The sequence below is a fragment of the Erpetoichthys calabaricus genome, chromosome 10, assembly GCF_900747795.2.
Source record: "Erpetoichthys calabaricus chromosome 10, fErpCal1.3, whole genome shotgun sequence".
In the NCBI taxonomy this organism is placed as follows: domain Eukaryota; kingdom Metazoa; phylum Chordata; class Cladistia; order Polypteriformes; family Polypteridae; genus Erpetoichthys; species Erpetoichthys calabaricus.
In genome coordinates, this window is record NC_041403.2 from 3226333 (window position 1) to 3253965 (window position 27633).

The window sequence follows — 27633 nt, forward strand, 5'->3', positions numbered from 1 at the left end:
CAGAGTGGAGGCAGACCCTCTACGTTTTTCCCAGTTGATTCTGGAGTTTGTCAGGGGTCTGTTCTGCTCCTACTCTGTTCAATACTTGCATGTACTGGGTGTTGGGCAGGGTCGTGGAGTCCAGTAGCTGTGGGGCATCTGTTAGTGAAGAAACATTCACTGATCTTGACTTTCTGATGATGTTGTGATCTTCGCAAAGTCAATGGAGGCTCTGATTTGGGCTCTCGAGAGACTGAGTGAGCAGTCGGAGTGTCTGGGCTTGCGAGTGTCCTGCTAAAAACCAACATCCAGGCCTTTAATGACTTCTTGGAGACAGCCATCAGCAATGTGTCTGTCTGTGGAGAGGTTTACTTAACTTTGCAGTGACATTCATGTCTCTGGTGACTCTTCCTTTGAAGTCAGTAGATGGATTGGGAAAGCATGAGGTCATTGGAAAGGGGTGTGTGGCTCTCTCAATATCTCTGCAAAAGGATGAATGTCCAAATGTTTAGAGTCTTGATGCTTCCTGTTTTGCTATATGGTTGGGAGACATGGACGCTATCCAGTGACCTGAAATGAAGTCTGTTTGGAAGATCCTTGGGTACTACTGATTTGACTTTGTGTAGAACGAGAAGGTACTCACAGAGTCCCAAATGAGCCACATTACCAGCATTGTGAAGGAACGTCAGTTATGACACTGAGGCCATGTGGCGTGCTTCCCCCAAGGCTGATCCAGCTTGCAGGGTCCTCATTGTCGAGGACACAAGCAGCTGGATCAGGGCAAGGGGACACCTATGTAACACTAGCTGTGACAGATAGATGGTCATTTCTGGAGGGTGGACTTGACCACGTGTCTGTCTGGGGGGGTTGCCAACCAGGATCCTGAGCTGTTTCGTTGTGTGGTTGCATGCTCTCCAGTCTGACCTGGCTGACCAGATTGGACAAATTTGACCTGCATGCAAAATGTGCCAGGAAAAAGCAAGATGACGTTTGAAAAAGAGCAGGCATTCTGGAACAATTTGCACAGGGAATATGATTTAAAGATAGAGGTGTTTGACCACAGTAACAGTAGACATGTTTGACGCAAACTGTAGGCACCATTTAATAATAATTCTTTACATTTATTTAGCACTTTTCTCACTACTCAAAGCACTCTCCACACAGGGAGGACCCGGGAAGTGAACCCCCAGTCTCCTTACTGCAAAGCAGCAGCACTACCACTGTGCCACCTGTTCAAGGAAAATAACCTCCTACCACTTGTGAGGCATTGTGGTAGAGCTGTTTTGGTTTGGGGTTCCTTTGCTGCTTTTGGACCTGGACTGCCTGTAGTCCTCAAGTCAAATGTGAATTCTGAATTATTTCAATGTGTGCTTGAGGCTAATGTGAGGAAATCTGTCCCAAAGTTGGCAATGAACCTTTCAACAGGACAAAGATCCAAAGCACATTAACAAATCCACCAAGAAAGGCTTAAAAAGAAGAAAAAGGGGGATATGCACTGGCTTAGTCAAAGCCTTGAGTTGAATCCCATTGAAATGTTGAAACACAGATAGAATAAATAATAGAAAAGGTCAGTTTTCCTTATGATTTTATTGAGATATATCCCTACTAAAACTTACCCTGGTGAAGGTGGGCTCATGGCCTCCTGTGAATGTGCATCAGTGTTATGAAGGCAGGGAGTCTTCAAGATGTGTAGACTCAAGAGACAGGGTCTTCTGCAAGTTTAAGCCAATGTTCTCCTGGATGTCTAGGTTCTGTCCAGGTGTGTCACTAAAGAGTTGTTTTCTCTTTTTTCTCTCCCAAGCACTCCTGAACAATGGCCCGTGTGACCTCCAGCTTGTCGAAAGCAGAGTTAGAGCTCCTCCAGATATTCCCTGAGCCTGTGACGTTCTGCCTCTTGTATAAGGCCAGTGTCCATGGATACACGGCAGCAGCTTTCCATAGCAAATGTGACAACCAAGGACCAACACTGACTGTGGGCTTCAACAATTCGGGTTTTGTCTTTGGAGGCTACATAAACCGAAGCTACGCCCAGACAGGGGGGTACCTGGCTGATGAAAAGGCCTTTCTATTCAGCTTCAAGCGGGCCGAACCACAAATAAAGCCACTTCATATTGCAGTGACCAATGCGGCCAATGCTTTCTACGATGCTGCAAACAGTGGACCCAACTTTGGGACAAACCTGGTGTTCCTGAGCAATGATGGGGCCACCATCGTCAGTAACCCAGGAGAAGTCTACGCCTTTGATGGTCTGGCATTGTGTGGGAATGATCTGAATCTCACCGAATGTGAAGTTTACCGAGTGGAGCGTAAGTGTACCAAGTGACCGAGGGGCCAAGGGAGTCAGAGGCGTGTGTTTAAATGGGACTAAGAGATTGTGGAAAATTTCTGGAAATCTATTTAAGACTGGCTCACCAGTATGGCTCTCTTGGGGTTTTTGTGACTACTCCTGTATGAGTGACGTGTGCTTTCTCATTCCAGCAACTGGAGACATATTGGAGAAGCCCTGGAGGACCGTCCAGTGGGGGTTAGAGTGAGTCCTCTTTTCTCTTTCTAAAAGTCACCTCTTTCCAGCTCTTTGAACTGAATAAAGGTTTAAAATGTTCTAAAAAAACAGTTTAATTCTAGTAATTACTGGTCCATCATCTTCAACGGCAATATTGGGTCTGAGATTTAGTGTTGCTGCTTGCTCCATGTGTTCTTCAGCTGTGATGGACTTTTCTTGCCTGGCCTTGGGTGATCGGTGTGTTGTGTTGTAGCTGTGTGCTGATGCTGAGACGCTGCATGTCTTGTTACCATCCTTAGCTGAGGTTTATCTGAACTATCCAATGCCTTGGCTGACATGTCCCTTATGGTAAGTGGAGTTGCCCCTTGTCTAATTTGGCTTAACTCGTGTCCAATGAGTTAATCCAATATATCTAAACAATGCTGTCTACTGTTTGACTGAACTGGCTAGTACTTAGGCAGCTGAACCTTGCTAGGCTTAGACTTTCATGTCTAAGTGACTTCTATGCCTACCTGAAGTGATATATGCCCTAAATGGCTGAGCAGTTGTGGTAAGCTGTCCACATTGGCCAGTCTCTGTTTGTTTAGAACTTAACATGGTGGATCTGACGCATATCTAGTGGGCAAAACTGTCCAAACTCCGGTTGTATGGTAGTCTTAGCTGACTTTTATCTGAACTGGTCAAGGCCTCATGTGACACCCGTCCCTTGTGTTAAGTAGCAAACAGTCTTGCTTTGTCACTTGTGTAGTTTGACATAGCTCACACATATCCAGTTACAGTGGAACCTCGGTTCACGACCATAATTTGTTCCAAAACTCTGGTCGTAAACCGATTTGGTCGTGAACTGAAGTAATTTCCCCCATAGGATTGTATGTAAATACAATTAATCCATTCCAGACCATACGAACTGTATGTAAATATCCATCCATCCATCCATCCATTTTCCAACCCGCTGAATCCGAACACAGGGTCACAGGGGTCTGCTGGAGCCAATCCCAGCCAACACAGGGCACAAGGCAGGAACCAATCCCGGGCAGGGTGCCAACCCACCGCAGAACACACACAAACACACCCACACACCAAGCACACACTAGGGCCAATTTAGAATCGGCAATCCACCTAACCAGCATGTCTTTGGACTGTGGGAGGAAACCCACGCAGACACGGGGAGAACATGCAAACTCCACGCAGGGAGGACCAGGGAATTGAACCCAGGTCCCCAGGTCTACCCACTGCACCACCGTGCCGCCCCCGTATGTATATATAGATTTTTAAGCATCAAAAATAGTTAATTACACCATAGAATGCACATTGTAATAGTAAACTAAATGTAAAAACATTGAATAACACTGAAAAAACCTTGAACAACAGAGAAAACTAACATTGCAGGAGTTCACGCTAATAGCCTTACGACCAGATCGCAGTAAACAATTTTTTTTAATGAGTTTTAAGCACAGGAAAAAAAATGAACATTTGAAAAATCCGTAATTTAATAAACCACCAAGAAAAGTAACATTGCAACAATTCACACTACGAACCGAAAAATGAACATTTGAAAAATCTGTAATACAAAAACTAACCATAAACCACCAAGAAAACTAACCTTGCATGAGTCAAGTTCTGGCATAAAGTGAGGAGGAACTGGGTGGAGAGGAGGTTACAGTGCTTAGAAGCCATGGTTAACTGCAAAAGCACACGAAATACTGTAGAGCACAGGTAAAGCACGCACGTCTGACTGAGAACAATGAACAGGGAGAGGCTGAACACGTGCTTACATACAGTAATCGGCGCGTACGAACTGGAAGGGAAATGAAATAGAGCACAAAGAGTTCACAGTGAAAGCACGTACGCACGTGCAAGCACACACGTCTGACCGAGAACAACGCAACACGTGCGGAAATCATCGGTGTGCACAAACCGAAAGGGAAACTGACTTGTTTGTATACCGAGTGTGTGGTCGTGAACCGAGGCAAAAGTTTGGCAAACTTTTTGGTTGTAAACCGATTTGTACGTGTACCGAGACATTTGTGAATCGAGGTTCCACTGTACTTCAATCAATCTAAAGTGCATTGTCCTCTCTTTCACTAAGCTTCCCAGTTTTCAGGTAAGTGGACCATGTTCAGTTTGGCTTAGCTGTTTCAAGCCTGGATGTTGTCTTTAGCCTTTTCTGAGGTGCATCTGAATTGGCCATTTCTCATCTGGCTGACATGTCTGTTATGGTAAGGGCAGTTCTCACTCATGTCTAGCTTACCTTAGCTCATGTCTGTCTGGTTAGTTTAATACTTTCAAGGTGTGTTGTCCTCAATTTGTCTGAGCTGCCCAGTATTTAGGTAGCTGGGCTGTATACCATTAGCCTCAGTTATCCCATAAGTTTGAGCTGTCCCAAGTTTAGCTACGACTTCATTTTTAGGCTTCATGTCTACCTGGTGATTGCCTGGACTGACCTGTGTCTTATTTGGCTGAGCAGGACTTTGGGGGTAATCTCTCTAGCTTTAGGTCACACTGTCCAGTCTCTGTTTCTCTTGAACGTATCAATGTCTATCTATATTGTCTCTCATATCTATCTGGATTGAGATCTCCCAAGTCCAATTTGACATTTTCTATCAGTTTAGCTGAGGTTTATCTGACTGGCATATCTCATATTGTCATATTATGTTAAGTTCAACTCTCTCTCAATCTCTTACTCTTCCTTTTATCTAATTTGTTTTAGCTAATGCTTGACTGGTTAGTCCAATCCATCTAAAGTTTGTTGTCTTCTGTTTGACTGGGCTGCCCATTATTTAGGTAGTGGGGCCATCTCTGGTTAGGCTCAGCTGTCCCAACTTGGTTTTAGCCTTAGTTGAGGCTTACCTGAACTGGCCAATGCTCATACGACACAACATGTCTCTTAGGTGAAATGGGGCTTCCCCTTGTCTAGCTTATCTTCGCTCATATCTGTCTGGTTAGTCTAATGTGTCTAAGGTGTGTTCTCCTCCCTTGAATGAGTTATCCAGCATTTAAGTAGCTGGACTGGGTCCAGTTAGGTTTAGATTCACCATGGTAGGTTGTCCTTTTTCATATCTAGCTTGTCACTGAATCATTTTAAGCTTGCCTGGCGTTTGCCTGATCCAAACTGTGTCTCATTTGGCTAAGCAGAACTTTGGATAAGCTCTCTGCATTTATCGGCCAACTTGGCCTAGCTGGTATGGTATGTGCCAAGTTAGACTAGGCCTACTACTGTTCTCTTCTCTTGGCTGTACTCTCCATTTCCTCATTAGATGAGCTTTTATTTGCTTAGCTGTCTCATGCTGTTTTGAATATTCACCTGCTTTCTCGCCTGAGCCAAACATTTACCTTTCCAGTCTGATATCTGTCAGTTTAGATAAGACATTGTAAGATGTCCTCTTGTCCTTGGCTGTGCTCCCCAACATACTGATTGGATGAAATTTGCCTGGCATGACTGAGACACCCCGGTAGGCATTCCAGACACCAGGCTGAGTGATCTCATGCCTCAAAAGACTGGACAACATTTTAAACTGAAAGTGACCAAGATTGGTTTGTTTTTCAAACAGAAAGAAAGCACAAATGATGGACTTCATTCGTTCATACAAGCCTCCAATCAACTCCGTCACACAAGCTCGGATTCTGCTCATTGGTCCCATCGGTGCTGGGAAATCCAGCTTCTTCAATTCGATTAATTCTACATTTCGAGGTCATGTGACCAGCCAGGCAATTGCTGGGAGTTCTGTGTCCAGCCTGACCAAGAAGGTGAGGCAAGTGAATGTGTGTATCAAGCACCCCCTTGTGTGTTTCCTGTGGTGGCGAATCAGCGCAGTATGGTGGGCACTGAGTGAGAGAGAGAGCGAACTCTGCTGGCGTCACCAAAGTGCTCCACTTTGCATTGCTCACAGCTCACCCTAACCCTGTCCCTGCGTTCACAGTTGATGGAGATCTCGCTTAGGTAACACACCACAGGCAGTTACCACAGTAAGATCTTCAAACTTAGATAACTCGTGGTGAGTCCACAGCAACACACTTGGCATAGTCGTCAGCTTTTCCACTGTGGACAGGTGGACTGTTGTGACTGTGCTGCACAGTAAGGTGATGACTGAATAGACAGCTCTGAGGCTATCACCAGTTACCACAGTGCAACTCTGTGAATTGAGATGGCTCATGGTGTGAATCCACAGTGTCTTCTGGGATGGCTCTCAAGATTGTCTCTCTCTTTTCACAGTTTCGAACATATTCTATCAAGTCCGGCCGTGAAGGCAAACTGCTTCCCATCATTTTATGTGACACAATGGGTTTGGAGGAGACAAATAATTCAGGAATGGACCTGGAGGACATTTGCAGCATCGTTAACGGTCACATTCCAGATCGATACCAAGTAAGGCCCAGCACATTAATGATGTAACTTTCAGATCTGTAAATTCTTAGTTCTTTTGCCACTTTAGTTTTTGTCTGGGAATGAGAGTGCATTACTTCACACATAATACAGTGAAGTGGAGTGATTGAGCTGATGGTAGACATCTCTGCACTGTCAGTCGAGTTGTCCATCACTCATATCCCACCAAATTGTAGGAATCATTGGGGTCTGAGGGCTGACAGCTTTTTGCTTTTCTCATTTTTTCTTTTCTACAGTTCAATCCATCTGCTCCAATTCAGGCAGACACGCCGGGGTACATCAAGGCTGTCCAGCTGAAGGACAAAATCCACTGTGTGGCCTTTGTGATTGATGCTTGCAAAGTCAAGCTCATGTCTGCCAGGATGGAAGAGAAGCTACAGGCTGTCCGCAGCAAACTGAACCTTCTGAGTAAGTTAGAGTGACACCAGCCAATCAGGGCAAAGTAAGGAAAAGGCCATAGTACCACCTGTAGGGGACACACTGCATAACAACTGAAGGCTTCCTCTGGCCCAGTTTTACACTTTAGTGTGTTTAACCAGGAGATGCCTGTCACAGAGGCGGCCTTAGTAGTACGCGGGGCCTTGGGCGAGTGTCATATGCGGGGCAGAGAGCCATAAGTGTAGGCTATGTACCGTACCACCACGCTCACGGGCTTGTCCGCCTCTAATGCTGTACGCCTTATTATTGTTAAAAAACATGGTGCCTTATGTAGGTACCATTGGCCGTTTGATTACATTACGTATTATAATTGTCCTTATATTGGTTTAGTTGCCTTTAACCAACTTAATTAATGATTCAGAAACATTTTGCATGCAAAATTAACAAACTAGATAACAGTCGTTTCTGCCGAACCTGCTGGAGTTGGCAAATTTATTTAATTACGGAGAACCAGAACACTTGTAATAAAACGAACACTTACCAAACAGCTGCTTTGACAGTCACAGACGGAAGTCCACTTTTCTGGCTTTTCGCTGAGCAAAATCGTTGATAAGATCCTTGTAGTCCAATGTTGAGGCAAGTTCCTTTTCAATTGACAAAATAGCTAAACTGCACAGTCTGTTTTACGACATTGTTGCTCGCAGATAATTTTTGATAATTTTCAAGTTTGAAAAGCTTCTTTCCGCACTCGCAACGGTCACAGGAATCAGAAGAAATCCATCACATACCGTATTTCAGTCTATAACGGATTTGAATGTCTTGCAGAGGCCCCGCATATTTGTATGATGAGCTGACGGTGACAAAAGAATCTCCTATCGCGGGGCCCCCCTCAGGCGCGGGGCCGGGGGCGATTGCCCAAGTCGCCACCCCCAAAGGCCGCCTCTGCCTGTCAAAAGAGGCATGGGGCAGAAAGTGTGGTGGTGACATGATATTCACATATAATCATCCGGCAAACCTTTTTAGTCAAAGGGACTTATAAATCACAAGTATGGTTCACCACTAAAGACTTGTAGATATATGGAGTCTGTCCTGGACTGAACTCAATGGGTACGAAGAAGGGACCAGCCCAGAACAGACCACCAGTCTTTTGATGTGCACCCTCAATGTAGACTGTTTGAAAGTAGTCAGTTAAGTTCAAATGTGGACTGCTATATTATAATTTGAGGTTTGGTGTTGTCCCACAATCCAAGGAGAAGCTGGTCTATCTCTTTGAGGGTATGAGATTGGCCCAGTGTGTGTTTGTGTATGTGGGTGGTGTGTGTATGTAGGCATGTCCCATAGTTGACCATCACCTAATCCAGGACTGGACACTGCCTTGCTCATGTTGCTGCCAGGATAGTCCAGATCAACAACTGTGTATCTGAATAAGTGAGTGAAAAGCTGGTTGAAGTCAACCAATAGTGACACTCTTTTCGAATATGAGGGGAATCCACTCTACCCACGAGTGTTAACCCAAATACCAGGAGGTGTGACAGCAGTGTTAACCACTGTGCTGTTTTGTAGCCCAATGTTTTCCCTATTTTCTCCAGCATGTTTCCTGGCCAGTGAGGTCAACTCACTCAATGTCACCCATTAAGTCACTGGTGGATAAGTAGTCAGCAAGTGTGGGCTTTGAGATACAATGCAGTAACCACTAGTCCACATTGCCCAGCTACAAAGGGACTAGAAACCAGCGACAGGGCCACAACCAGGGGCCTCATGCATAATGGCATGTGTAGAATTCACACTAAAACATGGCGTACGGACAAAAGCAGAAATGTGCGTACACACAAAAAAATCCAGATGCATAAATCTGTGAGTACGCCAACTTTCACTTTCTTCTGTTACATAAATCCTGGTCAGTGTGAAATGTAACACATGTGCACGTGACTGCCACCCCACCCCATCTCCTCCCAGAATTACCCTCCTTTAATATGCAAATCAATATAAATAGCCCTTAAGCTCAGAGTTCTGTGAAAAGGCAATGGCAAAAGCACGGGGGAAAATAGAAGAATTTCAGCAAATACCAAGTGGAGGCATAGAAAAACGTATTATTTGTTGGTTTAAACAGTGATATAAACAACAAAAAGAAGCTGACCAAGTGACATAAAGTGTCGGAGGAACTCGAAAGTTCAAGTTCACAAAGTCGCACAGTGCCCAAAATAAAAAAGAAGTTGTCAGATATCAAAGTCAGCGTGAAAAGGCGAGTTGTAGCCCACATTCTGAGAGTCATATGTAAATGTATTAGGGTACTGTGAAAAAAAGCACAGAACTTTAATCTCGAAATTTCCACTTTAATCACGTAGTTTATTTTGCCATTAAAGTAGAACGTCATAAACTTCATTTTAAAATCGTTTCATTTACTAGTTTCTCAAATCCCATCGTAACTAAAGTAGCACATTAAATGCCTTGAATTGTATATGTTCTTCTATGTGCTCTATGTGTGTGAATCACTACGTGCTTCTTAAATGGGCTTTCTCTTCATCCGACAGAACACAGAATCCATTACATTCATGATATTACAGTTCTCTGAATAATTACAGTAAATACTGAGATGTATACTTGTTATCATTTTCATGATGATAGGAATTAAAGCATGTTATTAAACATGGGCACACGGTGGTGCAGTAATAGTGACGAGCCGGCGCCATGTCCAGAGATTGTTCCTACATTCCACAAGATGCTTGCTGCACTGTGCACGACCTTTGACGAAATAATTTATTGCAGCAGTACTGTCTCAAACGTACTAACCCCCAATTCCTGTCCTTCCTTTTCTTTCTCCAAATAACCAATCACCAAACAATCAGCTCAGTAATAGACGTTAAGCCATCTGTAAGCTTAGAACACCAATTCTTCAAAACTTTTAAGGAACATTGAAATATCTTCGTAGTACTTGTTAATTATTCCATCTAGCTAACCATCCAGGGTTGTGCCAGTCAAAGCAAGAATACAGCATGAGGCAGGAACAATCCCTGAACGAAACCGTGTCCTCACATGTTTAATTATTAAAAATATAGATTATTTAAATGAAGTTAACATTTTATCTGTATAATGTAATAAATAAATTTTGCTGCATTTCATCTTAAAAATTATATCATCATCATATGTAAGTACGCACTTTACACAGTAAAGTGGCTCAAGTTGTGCAATATTATAACTGTAGTGCAAGTTTACAGTGAGGTAATTGTACTTATAAGTACAAACAGTTCTACAAGGAGCACTTGATGAACTGATTGATTGCGTTTATAGCTCTTGTGATGAAACTGTTTCTGAACCGCGAGGTCCATACAGGAAAGGCTCTGAAGCATTTGTTGTATAAGAGCAGTTCAAATAGACAGTATGGCAGAGGCAGCATGTGCTTGATGCTGTATACCGATAATTCTCTTTCCGATCAGGTGCTGTGGAGCTGTGATTCCACACTCAGATACAGTGATATAAATGCTTGAGAGTAACAATGCTAAAGCAGCTATGGTATTTGGAATAGTTTGGCCATTCCGTGGACCATTATATTGTTACAGGTTAATTACAATCAGATGCCTTAAACTAATAAACAATATGCGGTTAATTTCAGTGTACAGTATATGATAAAGTCGTGTCAGGAAACCACACTGGAACAAAAGCACTGCTTTGACACTGAGTGTCGCCAGTTTGCAAAACTGAGCGATGAACTTGCATATGCCAGGGATTTAGCTGGCGTGAAAATGTGCGTGGCTTTGTGCCAAGTTTATTTTTTATACACTATGTGAGTGTAGAAATGGGAGTACGCAACATTTTTGTACGTACGCACCATTTATACATGTGGCCCCAGATGAGGTCACAAAAGGAAGTGCACTGGTGAAGACCAATGGTCAACTAGGTCCCACTAACGGTTGTGTCAATGGCCAGTAAGTACCAATATCCACTACCAATCATGCCAATGGCCTGGTATTGACTTATAAAATACATTTGGCAACAAAAACATGGGAACACATTTTGCACAAATGTAAATATCTACAGACACACAGAATATCCATCCATCCATCCATTGTCTCCCGCTTATCCGAGGTCGGGTCGCGGGGGCAGCAGCTTGAGCAGAGATGCCCAGACTTCCCTCTCCCCGGCCACTTCTTCTAGCTCTTCCGGGAGAATCCCAAGGCGTTCCCAGGCCAGTCGAGAGACATAGTCCCTCCAGCGTGTCCTGGGTCTTCCCCGGGGCCTCCTCCCGGTTGGACGTGCCCGGAACACCTCACCAGGGAGGCGTCCAGGAGGCATCCTGATCAGATGCCCGAGCCACCTCATCTGACTCCTCTCGATGTGGAGGAGCAGCGGCTCTACTCTGAGCCCCTCCCGGATGACTGAGCTTCTCACCCTATCTTTAAGGGAAAGCCCAGACACCCTGCGGAGGAAACTCATTTCAGCCTCTTGTATTCATGATCTCGTTCTTTCGGTCACTACCCATAGCTCATGACCATAGGTGAGGGTAGGAACATAGATCGACTGGTAAATTGAGAGCTTCGCCTTGCGGCTCAGCTCCTTTTTCACCACGACAGACCGATGCAACGCCCGCATTACTGCGGATGCCGCACCGATCCGCCTGTCGATCTCACGCTCCATTCTTCCCTCACTCGTGAACAAGACCCCGAGATACTTGAACTCCTCCACTTGGGGCAGGATCTCGCTACCAACCCTGAGAGGGCACTCCACCCTTTTCCGGTTGAGGACCATGGTCTCGGATTTGGAGGTGCTGATTCTCATCCCAGCCGCTTCACACTCGGCTGCGAACCGATCCAGAGAGAGCTGAAGATCACGGCCTGATGAAGCAAACAGGACAACATCATCTGCAAAAAGCAGCGACCCAATCCTGAGCCCACCAAACCGGACCCCCTCAACACCCTGGCTGCGCCTAGAAATTCTGTCCATAAAAGTTATGAACAGAATCGGTGACAAAGGGCAGCCCTGGCGGAGTCCAACTCTCACTGGAAACGGGTTCGACTTACTGCCGGCAATGCGGACCAAGCTCTGGCACTGATCGTACAGGGACCGAACAGCCCTTATCAGGGGGGCCGGTACCCCATACTCTCGGAGTACCCCCCACAGGATTCCCCGAGGGACACGGTCGAATGCCTTTTCTAAGTCCACAAAACACATGTAGACTGGTTGGGCAAACTCCCATGCACCCTCCAGGACCCTGCTAAGGGTATAGAGCTGGTCCACTGTTCCGCGACCAGGACGAAAACCACACTGTTCCTCTTGAATCCGAGGCTCGACTATCCGACGGACCCTCCTCTCCAGGACCCCTGAATAGACTTTTCCAGGGAGGCTGAGGAATGTGATCCCTCTGTAGTTGGAACACACCCTCCGATCCCCCTTCTTAAAGAGGGGGACCACCACCCCGGTCTGCCAATCCAGAGGCACTGTCCCTGATGTCCATGCGATGTTGCAGAGGCGTGTCAGCCAAGACAGTCCTACAACATCCAGAGCCTTGAGGAACTCCGGGCGTATCTCATCCACCCCCGGGGCCCTGCCACCAAGGAGTTTTTTGACCACCTCGGTGACCTCAGTCCCAGAGATGGGGGAGCCCACCCCTGAGTCCCCAGGCTCTGCTTCCTCATTGGAAGGCATGTTAATGGGATTGAGGAGGTCTTCGAAGTATTCCCCCCACCGACCCACAACGTCCCGAGTCGAGGTCAGCAGTGCACCATCCCCACCATATACAGTGTTGACACTGCACTGCTTCCCCTTCCTGAGACGCCGGATGGTGGACCAGAATCTCCTCGAAGCCGTCCGAAAGTCATTCTCCATGGCCTCCCCAAACTCCTCCCACGCCCGAGTTTTTGCCTCAGCAACCACCAAAGCCGCATTCCGCTTGGCCTGCCGGTACCTATCAGCTGCCTCCGGGGTCCCACAGGACAAAAGGGTCCTGTAGGACTCCTTCTTCAGCTTGACGGCATCCTTCACCACCGGTGTCCACCAGCGGGTTCGGGGATTGCCGCCACGACAGGCACCGACCACCTTACGGCCACAGCTCCGGTCAGCTGCCTCAACAATAGAGGCACGGAACATGGCCCATTCGGACTCAATGTCCCCCACCTCCCTCGGGATGTGGTCGAAGTTCTGCTGGAGGTGGGAGTTGAAGCTACTTCTGACAGGGGGCTCTGCCAGACGTTCCCAGCAGACCCTCACAACACGTTTGGGCCTACCACGCCTGACCGGCATCCTCCCTCACCATCGAAGCCAACTCACCACCAGGTGGTGATCAGTTGACAGCTCCGCCCCTCTCTTCACCCGAGTGTCCAAGACATGTGGCCGCAAGTCCGACGACACGACCACAAAGTCGATCATCGAACTGAGGCCTAGGGTGTCCTGGTGCCAAGTGCACATATGAACACCCCTATGCTTGAACATGGTGTTCGTTATGGACAATCCGTGACGAGCACAGAAGTCCAATAACAAAACACCGCTCGGGTTCAGATCAGGGGGGCCATTCCTCCCAATCACACCCTTCCAGGTCTCACTGTCATTGCCCACGTGAGCATTGAAGTCTCCCAGCAGAACGAGGGAGTCCCCAGAAGGTATGCCCTCTAGCACCCCCTCCAGGGACTCCAAAAAGGGTGGGTACTCCGAACTGCTGTTCGGTGCATACGCACAAACAACAGTTAGGACCCGTCCCCCCACCCGAAGGCGAAGGGAGGCTACCCTCTCGTCCACCGGGGTAAACCCCAATGTACAGGCTCCAAGTTGGGGGGCAATAAGTATACCCACACCTGCTCGGCGCCTCTCACCGGGGGCAACTCCAGAGTGATAGAGAGTCCAGCCCCTCTCAAGGAGATTGGTTCCAGAGTCCAAGCTGTGCGTCGAGGTGAGCCCGACTATATCTAGCCGGAACCTCTCAACTTCGCGCACTAGCACAGGCTCCTTCCCCTTCAGAGAGGTGACATTCCACGTCCCAAGAGCCAGTTTCTGTAGCCGAGGATCGGACCGCCAAGGTCCCCGCCTTCGGCCACCACCCAACTCACACTGCACCCGACCTCCTTGGCCCCTCCCATAGGTGGTGAGCCCACAGAATAACTGACCAAAAAGTGTGGTAGACATTAGGACTTTTAGAGACCTTCAGCTTTCAACCTGATGCTATTGCAATTAGTCAAGGTGAATAGGAGCGATACGTTTTTTGTTCTAAGTGGCCTATTCTCATCACAATCGCTCTTATGCTCTTATGACCTGCTGTTTACACCAAGGACTGCTGTCACAGTTTAGGCTCAGGCTGGTCCTGTGTTGTCCCTCTGGTCACTTCATTCTTCTGTCTCTACAGGTGTACCCCAGCTAGTGCTGCTAACCAAGGTGGATGAGGCGTGCCCTGTGGTGGCTGAGGACATAACAAATGTTTATCGGAGCAGATTCATTCAACAAAAGGTAAGTTTGCTGACGGGATGGGACCTTCGGTTTGGGATTGGGATCTTTAAAGTAACCAAACTGAATTTTTTTACTAATCATTTTAGGTGGAAATAAAAAGAAACACGCTGATTAAGATGGTAGCATAACCCAGAGTGATGAGTGGTTGTGGTCTTTATTAAAACAGAATAAATAAAATAATACCTACTGCAGATGCATCTGCCTGGAGCAAATCTTAGGGTAAAATCTAGGCTTTTTATAACAGGTACATAAATAGTTGTAAGAACTGAAAATGATTTTTCATATTCCTTAGTCCATTCCATGGGATTTGTATCAGGCTTAATAGTCGAGTTTATTAATGGTACAGCAATAGAGGCAAATTGAGGAATGAATCTTGTGCTCCATCCTATCAGGGCTAAAATGGAACCCACTTGCTTTTTAGCGTTAAGGTCGAGGACTTTTCTGAATAGGCCTCTATCTTATCTACTTTTAGTTGATTCTGTACTTTTCCTAATTGATAGCCTAAGTAACGTATGTCATGCTTTCCCAATTCACATTTATGCAGATTCAGGTTTAGCCCAACTTTATGAATTCTCATTAAAATAAGGCACAGATGCTGAAGATGATCTTCCCATGTGTTTTTAAATGTAACCACATCATCCAAATAAGCAGCGATGCAATCTTCACAGCATTCAAGGACTCTGTACATAAAATTGTGAAAAGTGGCTTGTGTTCCATACAGACCAAATGGTATTATTGTGAAATTAAATGAACCAGGATGTGTTTGAAAAGCAGAATATTTTGTGGAGTGTTCTTTCTAAGGGGACTTACTAATCTCCTTTGCAGAGATCTAACATAATAATAAAACTGGCCCTTAAAATAATTTCTAACTAATTATCAATGTGTGGCATTGGATACAAATTGAAATGAGCGAAAATCAATGCATACTCATTTCTCAGGCTGCCATTTTTCTTTGGTACAAGAGCAACAAGACTACTTACTTCATTCACTGGTGGATGGTTTGATCACACCTTATTCTCTCATAGTGGTAATTCCATTTTTCAGCACTTCTTTTACTTTCGTTATTTGGAGTCAACGAACAGTAAAAGATGAAGTGAAATGCATCAGGAATTAAACAAACTGATAGTAGAATAATGAATGCTCTCAGTTCCCTTTGATAAGTTTTCTCTTTTAAAGCAGAGGATCAAGACTGTGACTTTATGATGTTTTTCTTCACACATGGTCCCTTATTCTGTGTGTCTGTGGTTCTAAGTACTGTGGTAGATGGGAGGACTGCAGGGACCTCGGCTTGATGTTATTTTGGAAGAGTGAAGTGGACAGGAATGTCGAGCTTTGTTAGGCTGAATGGTCTGCTCAAATCTAAATCTTCCTAATCTTCTGATATTCTAATGTAACTTCCAGACGGCGTTCAGAAACCATAATGGAGGATAACGGAATGTCAGGTTATATAACACCCTGATGTGTACAGTACAACTCAGAGGAGGTTATGCTTAAGTTTTATAACACACTGGTGAGACCTCATCTGGAGTTCTTTGTGCATTTTTGGTAACAATAAAAAAAGATATAGCAGCACTAGAAAAGGTCCAGAGACTGGTGATTCCAGGGTTACAGAGGATGATTTAAGAGGAAAGATTAAAATTGCTGAGCTAAACTTGCTGAGCTAAAATTATGAAGGGAATTAGTCCAGTGGATTGAGACAGTGACTTTAAAATGAACTCATCAAGAACACAGGGACACAGTTGGAAAGTTGTTAAGGATAACTTTCATACAAACATGAGGAATTTTTTCTTCACACAGAGAACAACAGACATGTGGTCCTCTGCCTACTGGTCCTCTAGTGTTGTACAGAGGACTTTAGAGACCTTCAGTATACTCAATGTAATTTTGGAGGCGATCTTTCTTGGGCTGAATGGCCTGTTCTTGTCCAGATTTTTCTAATATCTTAATGTTCTAATGAAGTTGTTAATCCACCAACCGGAACTAGTATGGTGGCGTTTATAGATTTGGAAATTGTAGAGTGAGAGATGCAGCTTGAAATCAAGCAAGTTGCAGTGATCTGAAGATATTTCTTCCAGTATTCTTATGGAGATCAGTCAACCTGTAGGTAAAACCCTTCATGTGCATTTTTGAAAAATTACTGCACATGGGGAAAAATTCCTAAAGTCTGGAGGCTCATAGACATTATCGCTTCAAATAAACAAGGCAAGCAAGCTAAGTATCTACAGGCCTTCACCGCTTTACAAAGGTAATCTGTTACTGAAAACACTTTTCAGTAAAGTGAATTTTCACAGCATCAGCACCTAATTACAATTAATTTAAATGACAATTATTTTTAAATGTTCTCTGGCCCCAAAAATGATAATATATTTTGTTCCAGTAACACCAAAATACATGAAAACAGACAGAATGACAATAGTCATCACTCTGTTACCAACTCTACAGATGACTCATTCTGACTGTGCAGTTGTAATATAGGGAGACTTTAACCAGGGGACTCTGAAAGAAACAACTACAAACTTCCTTCAGTATGTGTCACGTTGCATTAATGGACACAACAAGTTGGACCTGCTTTATTTAATCGTTACATGCCTTTAAATGTAAACCTGTGGCACAACCAGGTAGATCCGAGCACAATCTGATCCAACTTAATCCTACCTATAAGCCTGTTATTAGATGACATCAGCCAGACGTTCTTGTGTGTGCTTGGATGAGTTGTTTGTTATAATATTGTAGGACCCTGGATTCTCACCTGAGGGAAACATGTTCCTCTGGTGGCCAAGACCTATCCAAGGGGGCAGAAATACCTGGGAAAGCTGACTATAAAAGCAGCTCCTGCGGGCCATTGAGTGGAAAGGGTGCAGACACAACACTTGAAGAGCACTTCGATAGCAAGCTTCGGATGTGAGTGGGGAGAGACAGGACTCTTGACCAATGAATGAATGGGAGAGGTGCAGTGTTATTGGAATGTGTTTTCTGTTTAAGATGTGTGCTGATTTTTCCAGAAATATCTGTATTACAATATTTTAGCTAAAAATGCATGAGTTTTGCACATACAGTGAATCCAGAAAGTATTCCCAGCGCATCACTTTTTCCACATTTTGTTATGTTACAGCCTTATTCCAAAATGGATTAAATTTATTTTTTTCCTCAGAATTCTACACACAACACCCCATAATGACAACGTGAAAAAAGTTTACTTGAGGTTTTTGCAAATTTATTAAAAATAAAAAAATCCCATGTACATAAGTATTCACAGCCTTTGCTCAATACTTTGTCGATGCACCTTGTTGAATATGATGCCACAAGCTTGGCACACCTATCCTTGGCCAGTTTCGCCCATTCCTCTTTGCAGCACCTCTCAAGCTCCATCAGGTTGGATGGGAAGCGCTGGTGCACAGCCATTTCAAGATCTCTCCAGAGATGTTCAATCGGATTCAAGTCTGGGCTCTGGCTGGGCCACTCAAGAAGATTCACAGAGTTGTCCTAAAGCCACTCCTTTGATATCTTGGCTGTGTGCTTAGGGTCATTGTTCTACTGAAAGATGAACTGTCGCCCCAGTCTGAGGTCAAGAGCGCTCTGGAGCAGGTTTTCATCCAGGATGTGTCTGTACATTGCTGCAGTCATCTTTCCCTTCATCCTGACTAGTCTCCCAGTTCCCCACAGCATGATGCTGCCACCACTATGCTTAACTGTTGGGATGGTATTGGCCTGGTGATGAGCGGTGCCTGGTTTCCTCCGAATGTGACGTCTGGCATTCACACCAAAGAGTTCAATCTTTTTCTCATCAGACCAGAGAATTTTCTTTCTCATGGTCTGAGAGTCCTTCAGGTGCCTTTTGGCAAACTCCAGGCGGGCTGCCCTGTGCCTTTTACTAAGGAGTGGCTTCTGTCTGGCCACTCTACCATACAGGCCTGATTGGTGGATTGCTGCAGAGATGGTTGTCCTTCTGGAAGGTTCTCCTCTCTCCACAGAGGACCTCTGGAGCTCTGACAGAGTGACCATCAGGTTCTTGGTCACCTCCCTGACTAAGGCCCTTCTCCCCGATCGCTCAGTTTACATGGCCGGCCAGCTCTAGGAAGAGTCCTGGTGGTTTCGAACTTCTTCCACTTACGGATGATGGAGGCCACTGTGCTCATTGGGACCTTCAAAGCAGCAGAAATTTTTCTGTAACCTTCTCCAGATTTGTGCCTCAAGACAATCCTGTCTCGGAGGTCTACAGACAATTCCTTTGACCTCATGTTTGGTTTGTGCTCTGACATGAACTGTCAACTGTGGGACCTTATATAGACAGGTGTGTGCCTTTCTAAATCATGTCCAGTCAACTGAATTTACCACAGGTGGACTCCAATGAAGCTGTAGAAACATCTCAAGGATGATCAGGGGAAACGGGATGCACCTGAGCTCAATTTGGAGCTTCATGGCAAAGGCTGTGAATACTTATGTACATGTGCTTTATCAATTTTTTTATTTTTAATAAATTTGCAAAAATCTCAAGTAAACTTTTTTCACGTTGTCATTATGGGGTGTTGTGTGTAGAATTCTGAGGAAAAAAATTAATTTAATCCATTTTGGAATAAGGCTGTAACATAACAAAATGTGGAAAAAGTGATGAAGCGCTGGGAATACTTTCTGGATGCACTGTATGACTGGATATTTGACAAGTGGATTATGTGACAAGAGGAACATGAAGTTTTCTTTTCTTTTATCCATGGATGTTCTTGATGTCATTTGTTGTTGTACAGCATTGGTCAGCATTGGAGTCTATTATATAATAAACATTTTTCTCTTCATTCTGTATGAAAACATGAGATTTTGATTTTTTTTTTTGCCATCACTGCTAACTACTTGGGGTAAATATAATTTTCAGGTGGAGTATTTCTTTACTATAGAGACAATGCTATTCATCACTGTTTACGAGAAGGATGTAGGAGTTGTAGTGGGCAGGTCGCAATCTACTTTAAGACAGTGGACAGAAGCTGTTATAAAGGCTAACAGGATGTTTATAATAATCCCGCAGAATAAAAAATAACTGACATAGGGAACGAGGAGGACTTCAGTGGACAAGAAGTTGGGACTGGCTAAGCAAGGGCTGAGCTGTATGCTGGGGGGACTAACACACTGTATCTCTGTTGCAGATCCATGAGGTTGCAGCACGCATTGGAATTCCTATTTCTTGTGTGGTCCCCGTCCGGAATTATTCAATTGACGTGGATCTGGATGACAACACTGATGCTCTGCTGCTAAACACTGTCGTTCAGATGCTGCGCTTTGCCGACAACTTCTTCGATGATTTTGGTGACGTTGGCTATGATTGAAGTCTCATGGTCTTCTCGCCTCTCTTCTGTATGGGCTATAGTTGGGAGCCCATGGGGGCAACAGATACCCAGAACACACAATGTCACAGCTTGACTAATCCAGATGTATTGTAACGGTAATAAAGCCCCGGGGCTCTTTGTTAAGCGCAGGACTCCATTAAAGAGTCAGCAAGCCATCTTGGTCCTGAGGGAACACCTAAAAGTCTAAGCACTAAGCAACTTGGTTGTCATGAAACTGTATTATCTTTACTTACTAATTTGTATTTTTAACTGTTTTTAACATTATTTTACTCTGACTGTCAAAATAAATGCTCAAATATTTCTGTGCATAAATTTGTTACAAGTTAAGTCATCAGGAAGAAGCAAGTGGTTCAGGGTTCAAAGTGAAGTTCTGCTCCTAAAATTCACACTCATTTCTAACACTTTTGTCACATTTCTCTGCCTGGCTTCACAATGGTGCCACTTTATAGACTTTATGTGTACCGCACATATAGTTTTCTGTAAATTTCCCCATCTAGGCTCTTGTGGTATGGATTCATATCCTTCTTTGATGGGATCACACAGCCAATACCAGTTCTAAACACAATTTGAACCTTGCTGTAAAATGATTGGAAGGCTTGGGGTCCAAAGGGACCAGGAAGAAATTAAGACTAAGAGATGAAAGTGGACTTAAGAGTCAGATTGCTCCCTACACCAATAATTACCCAAAATATCGTGAATACACTGTCCAACTTGCAGGGAAAACTTGGGAGTTGACACTCCAGCCAACGTAAAAAAAAAACCTCACACTCTTCCACTGTGTTGCTGAGGTGTCACCCATTGCACGGTTGCAGTCGGGTCCCAAACTGGGTGGTTTGCTGTGTGGTGGGTATGAAAAAACGCTATATCAGCGCATCCTCCCGACTGTCTAATGGCACCTTGAGATCGGCTATTACCTCCATAGCTCAGGCCATTGACATCAGTGTAGAGGAAGCCAAGCCATGAAACCAGTGAGTAGAGCGACGTCCCAGCACACTGCAGACATCTTCATGGCGATGCAGATCAGGGTAAGCAGGCAGGAAGAGAGTTAGGAGAAGCAGGTAAGGTAAGACCAAAAAAGGCTGAAGTATCCAAAAAATAATGCAGAACTTTAAACAAAAGATGGGCCACAAAATAAAATACTGGACAGGCCCTTCCCATCACATGTCAATGTCAGTTGTGTTGCTTAGCAACAAACAGAGGTGGGAGGAGTCATGAGCAAACTGCACAGGAAACAAGGAGTTAAGGGTGCAGCCCAAGACCAGCCTGAAAGTGACATAACAGAGTATAACTCTGAATTGAATCCAGGATCACAAATGTGTTTAAACAGATGGGAAACAAGTAGTTTGAACCTGATTGACATAAATAGAGTGCAGTAATATCAGTCCATAAATTAAATGTTGAACTTTAGGTATAAATTATGAAGAAAGATCTAGGACCAGTTTCTTCAGATTAAATGGTAAGAGTTTCAGTCACTCTCTTTTCGCTAGTTTCTTACTAAGGTCTTTCATCTGTTTTTGAGGACTGGTGAGAAGATCGTCGAGAAGGAAGAACCTCTCAACAATGAACAGGTGACTTAAGATGGGCGCGATGCGGGAGTGGGCGTTTACAAACTGAAGTGCATGGGTGCGGGATCACCCGTGTCCATAACTGATGTCGGGAGTTGCTAAGTGCCACACCTGTGCCACGTCCCCATTATAAAAAGGATTAGTTCAAGTGCAGAGGGGAGAAAAAAAGAAAGGAAAAATGGTAGAAAATGGAGGTGAAGAAGAAAAGAAGGCAGGAGGCCGTAGAAACCAGTGAGAGATTGAGAGAGTGTGAGAGAAAGAGCGAGAGCAGGCTGCTGGGATGGAGAGCCCCTAAGGAGCAGTGTGTGGCCAACACTCAGCGAGGAGCAATTAGAAGTGGTCACTCCAGCTGAGCTGTTTCTGGAAGTATGGATGACTCACTGTGGGAGGCAAGGAGGCTTGGGAGGGTGAGTCTCATTCCGGTAAGGTAGCTGTACAGAGCCAGGGGACGAAAGTCAACCGGACAGAAGTAAGGTCAGCTGCACCTGCTGATAGGGCGACTCCCATGTTGCTGGGCCCGTATGGGAGAAGCAGGGGAGCCGCCAGTTGAATGGGGAACACATCGTGCTTTTTAAACAAGGGACTACTTCCAGCCTGTTGATTTTTTAACATCATTTTTAAGGATTATTTAATGATTTTTAACCTCCACTTATTGCACCTGTTTCTATGGATTATTTATTATTAACTTTGAGCACTGCACTATGGACACTGTTTTGGTTTTGTTTAAGTATTTTTAATAAAAACACTAAATTTAGGGTTAGGGTTAGGGTTAGGGTCTGGTTGGAACATTGTAAAAGCTCCAATTGAGCACTCATTATTTGTCAAGACATACCTTAACAAAGTTAAAATTTGATGCCACCTCCACCATTGCGCGGCTTTCACTCTATAAAAATAAACTCACATTCGCAGGTTTTTACGTTTGCACTTCCACTCATGTTAACTAAACGCACTAACAGCGAAAAATCTCAATGTTTCTAAGCGGTTTAAAAGTTAATATTTCACGTGCTAAAATTAATTCCCGAATTTTAACGTTACTTGCTTGCCTTCATCATCACTTATTATATTTAATATCTGGATATCATAAGTATTTAATTAAAAAAAAAACAGCGCGCCGAATAATTTAAAAATGGCTTATATAACAGTTTAAGCAGGTTACAGCACCTTGCATACTATACAATTAATTGGTTCCGCTTTTCATAATTGAAACATTTTAACATGAACGATAATAACCAACACATAATATGTTAAATAATCGAATATTAACTTACCGCTTCACCATCAGCCAACTACAAACTTTAGTGTCTGTCTGAACTGTTCGTTACTCAAGGTGTTCCATCATTGGCTAACGTGAACGTCACACGGCAGTCCCATAGTTATCTCAATGGCTGGCCCCAATGTCAATCAAAGAAATTACCTTTTTTTTTTTTAAAGCACAGTTTGAGAAAATTCAAATCCACAGAAAGGCTGAAAGCAGTCATGGCAGATACTGGATACTTGTCAAAAATTCTGCTGGCCGTTTATAGTGTTTAAAATTTGGAAAAAGTTTGTAAAGTTCACGATATTTCATCCTTGAGATGTGTTTTGTTTGTACTTGTCACAAAGAAACGAGACTTCTCAAATAAAAAAATAAAAAACTCCGTGGTCAGTCTGATATTTACACGCATGTTTGAAGCCGGCTCTTAACCACACCATCTTCTTGAAATGAAAAGACCCCCATAAATTGACATATGTTAACTGTAAATATTGCATTTTATTTTAAAGACACCTCACCATGAGCCTGCACTGCCCTATTCTGAGTCATGCATCCTATCGTAGAACTATGCTAATGGCCCAGTACTGGCCCACATATGCCGTACCAGAAGCTGATTTGGCGGATTCATTCATCATGTCGCTGCCAGAAGTGAACCAGAGGTGCCAGTTTTAAACCAGATGTGGCCCACTTGCGGCTGCTATCTGGGAAGGCCTTTTTCACCATTTCCTGGCTCCCAGTGTGATTTGACCTCATTAAACAGCTCATCTCCCAAAATTGGAAGAGGGAGCATGGAGCAGGACCTGCACGGTCACAGGACCCGACATGAAACAATGCAAGTAAAGTTTAAAATATTGAGGACTTTCCAAATATCATTGTAGGGGAAAATTGTAATAATAAAGTATGCACAAAATGCACAGAATAATTAACGGCCAGTATCTAGACACAAATCTAAACAGCAGCACAAAAACCCAAAGAACTGAAACGATTAAATAATTAGCGCTTGCAACACATTGTTAAATACATTTAAATAAATCAGAGTGTTAAGAGAAAGAAGATGTGGTGAAACTAACTGTACAATGAATGTGCAATGTCTGTGCTAGCGAGGAAACTGGGAAAATCCTAATGAGTGGGAAAGGCCTAAAAGTTATCATGTCCATTTTGTGGTCATGGTCTGTTTCTACCTGTCTGTGTTTTGGTGACAGAAAAGAGGAGTCTGTTTAGGTGATAGAAGCCTCTGGACTCTGCTGTCTTGGAGGGTCAATGAGAACAAAGAGCTGCACAGGAATCATAACGGTTAGAGATAGCGGCAAAAAATGAAAGAGGAGAAAAGGTGAACAACATAAGAGAGAAGGAATCCATTTCTATCCCACTTTTGCTCAATTATTTAATTTTTCATTATGTTGATCAATTTTACCCCTATTTTTATGACATCAACATTTTGTGTTTATTCTCATGTCATTTTATTTATGAGAACGGGACTTGCAAAATCTCGTAACATCTACATTACCGTCATTATTTCAGATGCCCAAATATATTGATAAAACACTTCATATTACGTTTGTCTCAATCTACTTATTTAGGGAAAGGATTCTAAAGCAATCTGATACGTTTTACTTTAGTTTAGTTTGGTTTTGATTTTTGGGTTGTGTCTTTTGTTTGTAATACACTCTACACCAGGCATGTCAAACTCACTACAATTGGTGGGCTGCTTCGACTGCCATACGTGCATCAGCGGGCCGCAGTGTAACAAATACTATTATACTATTATACAAAGTTACTGTAGCTTTCTTTCCAATACTGAAAACTTAAAAAAATATAACACTTAAAGTTTAAAGAAAAGCAATGTATTTCCATACAATCTCCATACAACAGCGTACAATAAGAGTCTTAGCCTCTTAGCTAGGTCCTTATATAGGAGTCTTACAGTCTGAGATCTATTTCTTTTGTCCCGAAAATTGACATCTCTTGTTAGTAACTAGTTCATCAAAATCAGGCTTGAAATCTTGTGCAGCTGCAACTTTTATGAGGGATGAAAGGTGCTCGACGGTAAGTCTTGAGGGATGTGGCGTTTTGGTAGCTTTCATTAACGAAAACAATTGCTCACAAACAGGGCCGGATTTTCCTATAGGCTAACTAGGCTTCAGTCTAGGGCCTCAAGATCAAGAGGGGCCTACATTCAAATTGTTAGCAAAATTAAAATTACACTATTCTAAAAACAGTGAACACTAAAACACTGAACCGAAAATAAGGAGAAATTCTACGCATATGACTAATAAACAAACATAAAAATGTATTGGTTAAGATCAACGCGTATTACGTATTTTATTATCTCTCATGTAATTTACAAACTTAAAAATGGAAGGGCCTCATAAGTGGAATAGCCTAGGGCCTCTTTTCATATAAATCAGGCCCTGCTCACAAAGGTAAGCGCTTCCAAACATAGACAGTACTCTTGATGCCAACTTACGGATCTGCACATACGAGGGAGGCAGGTAAGCATACAAGCCTGGCACACCAACTTCGTTGTATTTTGCCTTCAGAATAGAATCAGACTGCAGTTCAATCAACTCCATTTGGATATTCTCAGGCGCATTCTCAACGTTGTAAGAGTATGGTGACGTAAACAGCGCAAGTCCTGTTCATGTGAATTGAAATCACGAAAACGCTCACTGAATTCATTGCTCAATAATTCAAGTTGGAAAACAAATCCTCCAAAAATCTAATTTTATTTTGCTAAGTTTACTTCAAAGTTTATATTGTAAAAAAAAGCCAATATGCAAAAAGCCCCCGACCTACAATAATTTTACAAACTCAAAATCACAAACATTTGTTAATAAACAACTCACCAACTTCTTGTGTTCACTTCAGATCTCCAGCTGTAGTCTGCACTAACTGTTCATTACAATACTTGCACAAAATTACATAAAACTAGAGTGAAAAAACGTGAAAATATGTGAGCTATTACTACTCGTGATGGTCAGTTCTGCCCAGTGGGCAGTCTCAGCAGCCCAGCCAGTAGTGTATCCTGCTAGGCTGCTGCAGCCTAGCACTTCAGTTGTGACGTCGCAGCTCATTAACTTTGGTCAAGGCTCGTGAGTGGGGGGGCAGTGTCATGCCTAGGGTATCAAGGAGCTGACGCCACAGCTACAACTGTACTAGCAGATGACATTTCCAGTACCGTAATGCCATGGAAAAACGCGCTTTTGTCAGAAGGCGGAAGTAAAAAAAGTCAATAAGTAACGCCGAAGATGCAGAATAATTCAATCACAAACGATAGTAATCATTTTGTACAAGTTTAGTGCTAACTAGGATCTGTCATGCGGGCTGCAAAGATTTCTATCATGCGGGCCGCGTGTTTGACATGCCTGCTCCACACGATTTAGAACTACTCTTGTTTTCTGGTATTCTTATCCTTTGTCCCATTTTGATGTGCTATTTTCTGGTTCCATCTGGAATTTTCTACTTACTGGTCAAGCCTTACCATCAGTTCACAACATTAGAAATGTCTGGCCAAGAAAATCACCCTCAGATCCATTTATTCCAATTTCAGAGGGCACAACAAGGCAGTAAAGAGGCTAGGACAAGATGGCAGTCCAGCGCAGGGCCCCCATACAAATACACGCACCCATACAGGGATAATTTGGATTTGATAAACTAATATTCACATCTTAGGGAGTGTGGGATTAAAGACCTACAGAGACATGAAGAGAAGGTGTAGACTCCACACGGTCAATGACAGGCTGTAGGATTCAAACCCATTACAATGGGAATTCAAAGCGAATGGTTCCAGACAGTTCATCTTCATAGCCGTGATAATTCCCTTAAAAGATCCACAACCAACTTGAAGTTCATCCTAAAACTTAGATAGATAGATAGATAGATAGATAGATAGATAGATAGATAGATAGATAGATAGATAGATAGATAGATAGATAGATAGATAGATAGCTTTATTAATTCCCATACTCCAGCAGCAGCATACTGATAAAAACAATATTAAATTAGAGTGATAACAATGCAGGTATAACAGACAATAACTTTATATAATGTTAAGCAGCCACTCCATGGTCTTCATCACATGCGACATCGGAGCGACAGACCTGAAGTCATTCAGCTCACTAGGATGTGATACCTTTGGGACTGGGGTGATGCAAGATGTTTTCCAAAGCCTCGGGACTCTCCCCTTTTGAAGATGCGCTGTAGAGGACTCCCCAGCTCCTATGCACAGACCTTCAGCAGTCGTGGCGATACTCCATCTGGACCTGCTGCTTTGCTGGCTCCTCAGCTCTCTCTCACCTGGGCTGCTGTAATTGTGGGTGGGGGGAAACTCTCACCTATGCTGGTATCAGCAGAAGGATGTTTGGTAATGTGCCCCTCCAACTTATAAAAGCGGGAAAAGTTGACTGACTAGCAATGGGCATCGTGATCAGTATGTCCACAACAACCATACAAAACTTCATAAAACAGTATGGAAGTAAACAATAAGCCATACTAATGCGTCATAAATGCATAATGAAATAATTCAAAAGTGCCCCAAAACAGTTATACAAGTAATAACTCCATGAGCCTCAAACACTAGAGCCTCAAAAGATTCTCCCTCGGCCTCTGACACCACCTAAGGTAGAAACGTGTTTTTGAAATTGAGCTTTAAGATGCAAATGGAGGTGGAAATGAAGCAACCAGTAGAGGGCATAAGGAGGAGCGTTCACAGCGGTCACAGGACCAGAAAGGTTTGATGTCAGTGTGCCAACGCACAACACAAAAAGTAACCAAAACAGAACTCCTGGCTACCTAAATATCCTTTACCT

General features: G+C 43.7%; 2 protein-coding genes across 2 annotated transcripts in view; both read left to right on the forward strand.

The window, feature by feature from the left end:
- The window catches only part of LOC114658702 (interferon-induced protein 44-like), a 33245-nt gene extending 12937 nt beyond the window's left edge, over positions 1-20308 (forward strand). Inside the window, exons 2-8 of the mRNA XM_028810738.2 lie at positions 1781-2285; positions 2458-2509; positions 6034-6229; positions 6696-6848; positions 7103-7274; positions 14572-14672; positions 19808-20308. Of these exons, the coding sequence (XP_028666571.1) occupies positions 1793-2285; positions 2458-2509; positions 6034-6229; positions 6696-6848; positions 7103-7274; positions 14572-14672; positions 19808-19987 (1347 nt within the window). The 5' untranslated portion in view covers positions 1781-1792 and the 3' untranslated portion in view covers positions 19988-20308. The remainder of the gene's footprint in view (positions 1-1780; positions 2286-2457; positions 2510-6033; positions 6230-6695; positions 6849-7102; positions 7275-14571; positions 14673-19807) is intronic.
- Positions 1-27633, forward strand: part of LOC127529379 (uncharacterized) — a 773396-nt gene that overhangs the window by 713106 nt on the left and 32657 nt on the right. The gene's annotated exons all lie outside the window — the stretch shown is intronic.